This window comes from Penaeus monodon, chromosome 15, assembly GCF_015228065.2.
Source record: "Penaeus monodon isolate SGIC_2016 chromosome 15, NSTDA_Pmon_1, whole genome shotgun sequence".
NCBI classification, from domain to species: Eukaryota; Metazoa; Arthropoda; class Malacostraca; order Decapoda; family Penaeidae; genus Penaeus; species Penaeus monodon.
In genome coordinates, this window is record NC_051400.1 from 37,816,257 (window position 1) to 37,817,211 (window position 955).

The window sequence follows — 955 nt, forward strand, 5'->3', positions numbered from 1 at the left end:
TCCTCCTTGATCCACTTCGAGTGTTTTCTAAAGAGGTGTGGTGGTCCCACGTCGCGGCTGCCACCCACGCAGGGGTTGGGTCCTTCACCTTCCTCGGGTTCTTCGTCTCCTCCTCGCTGTCGCTGAGCCCGCTCACGCTGCTCACGCTCTCGAGGTCGTCTCGGATGCTCAGGTCGCCCACGTTGAGGTACCGGGACACGTCGCCTGCAAAGGAACCATTGCTTGAACATCCATAAAAGTGAAGTCCTATATCACGTATAAAAATATGGGACCAAAGTCCCGGCCCATCTCGTCAGCCCCGCCCCTCCCAGCGCGACGAAGAGCAACAGGAGGAGGCCCGTGAGGCGACCTCCTGAAGCTATCTAAACGTTTATGGCATGAGGCTGGGGCTCTCGACCCCCGCCGTGACTCCTCCGTTCGTTGAACCACCTGGCAAACAAAGCAGTGCTCACTGATGCATCACAGGTGTTTAAAGCTCTCGAGTCATCCTGGAACCGTTGGAATTGCACCATTGTCAAGCTCGGCATTGATGGAGGTGGTAGAAATGAGTCCTTAGATGAGAGCACTCATCATGCTGCCTTATTTAGTGCCACACCATCTTCATTTCGTGATATTGGTACTGCTCCCCCTGCCATAATTATCCTTATTGTTACACTCAATGGAAGATGTTTTGAAAATAATAGCTTTGGCCATACCAGTTCGGCATCACCCCCTCAAACTTTCTCGCGTCTGCAACAACAGTAATCATCGCTTTCAAGTTGTAGCCTAACAGAAGTACAGTAAACGTAACGAGCGCTACTATTGGTGATTTAAGGTGCTTTCTTGGCCGCCGGGGTCGCTGAGGAGGACAGATGCAGGAGAGAGGTCAGCCAAGAGGCCGGCTGGGTCAGCGGGAACGGGAGCTACGCTTAAGGGGGTGTAAGCATCGCGTGACGGGATTCAGAGAGGCAGGAGA

General features: G+C 53.5%; 2 protein-coding genes across 8 annotated transcripts in view; one reads left to right on the top strand and one right to left on the bottom strand.

Moving 5' to 3' along the window:
• The window catches only part of LOC119582015 (ecdysone-induced protein 74EF-like), a gene marked incomplete at its 3' end in the record, with an annotated part of 261,423 nt that overhangs the window by 198,215 nt on the left and 62,253 nt on the right, over positions 1–955 (top strand).
• Positions 1–955, bottom strand: part of LOC119582017 (U7 snRNA-associated Sm-like protein LSm11) — a gene marked incomplete in the record, with an annotated part of 26,887 nt that overhangs the window by 528 nt on the left and 25,404 nt on the right. Inside the window, 1 exon segment of the mRNA XM_037930218.1 lies at positions 1–204. Within this exon segment, the coding sequence (XP_037786146.1) occupies positions 1–204 (204 nt within the window).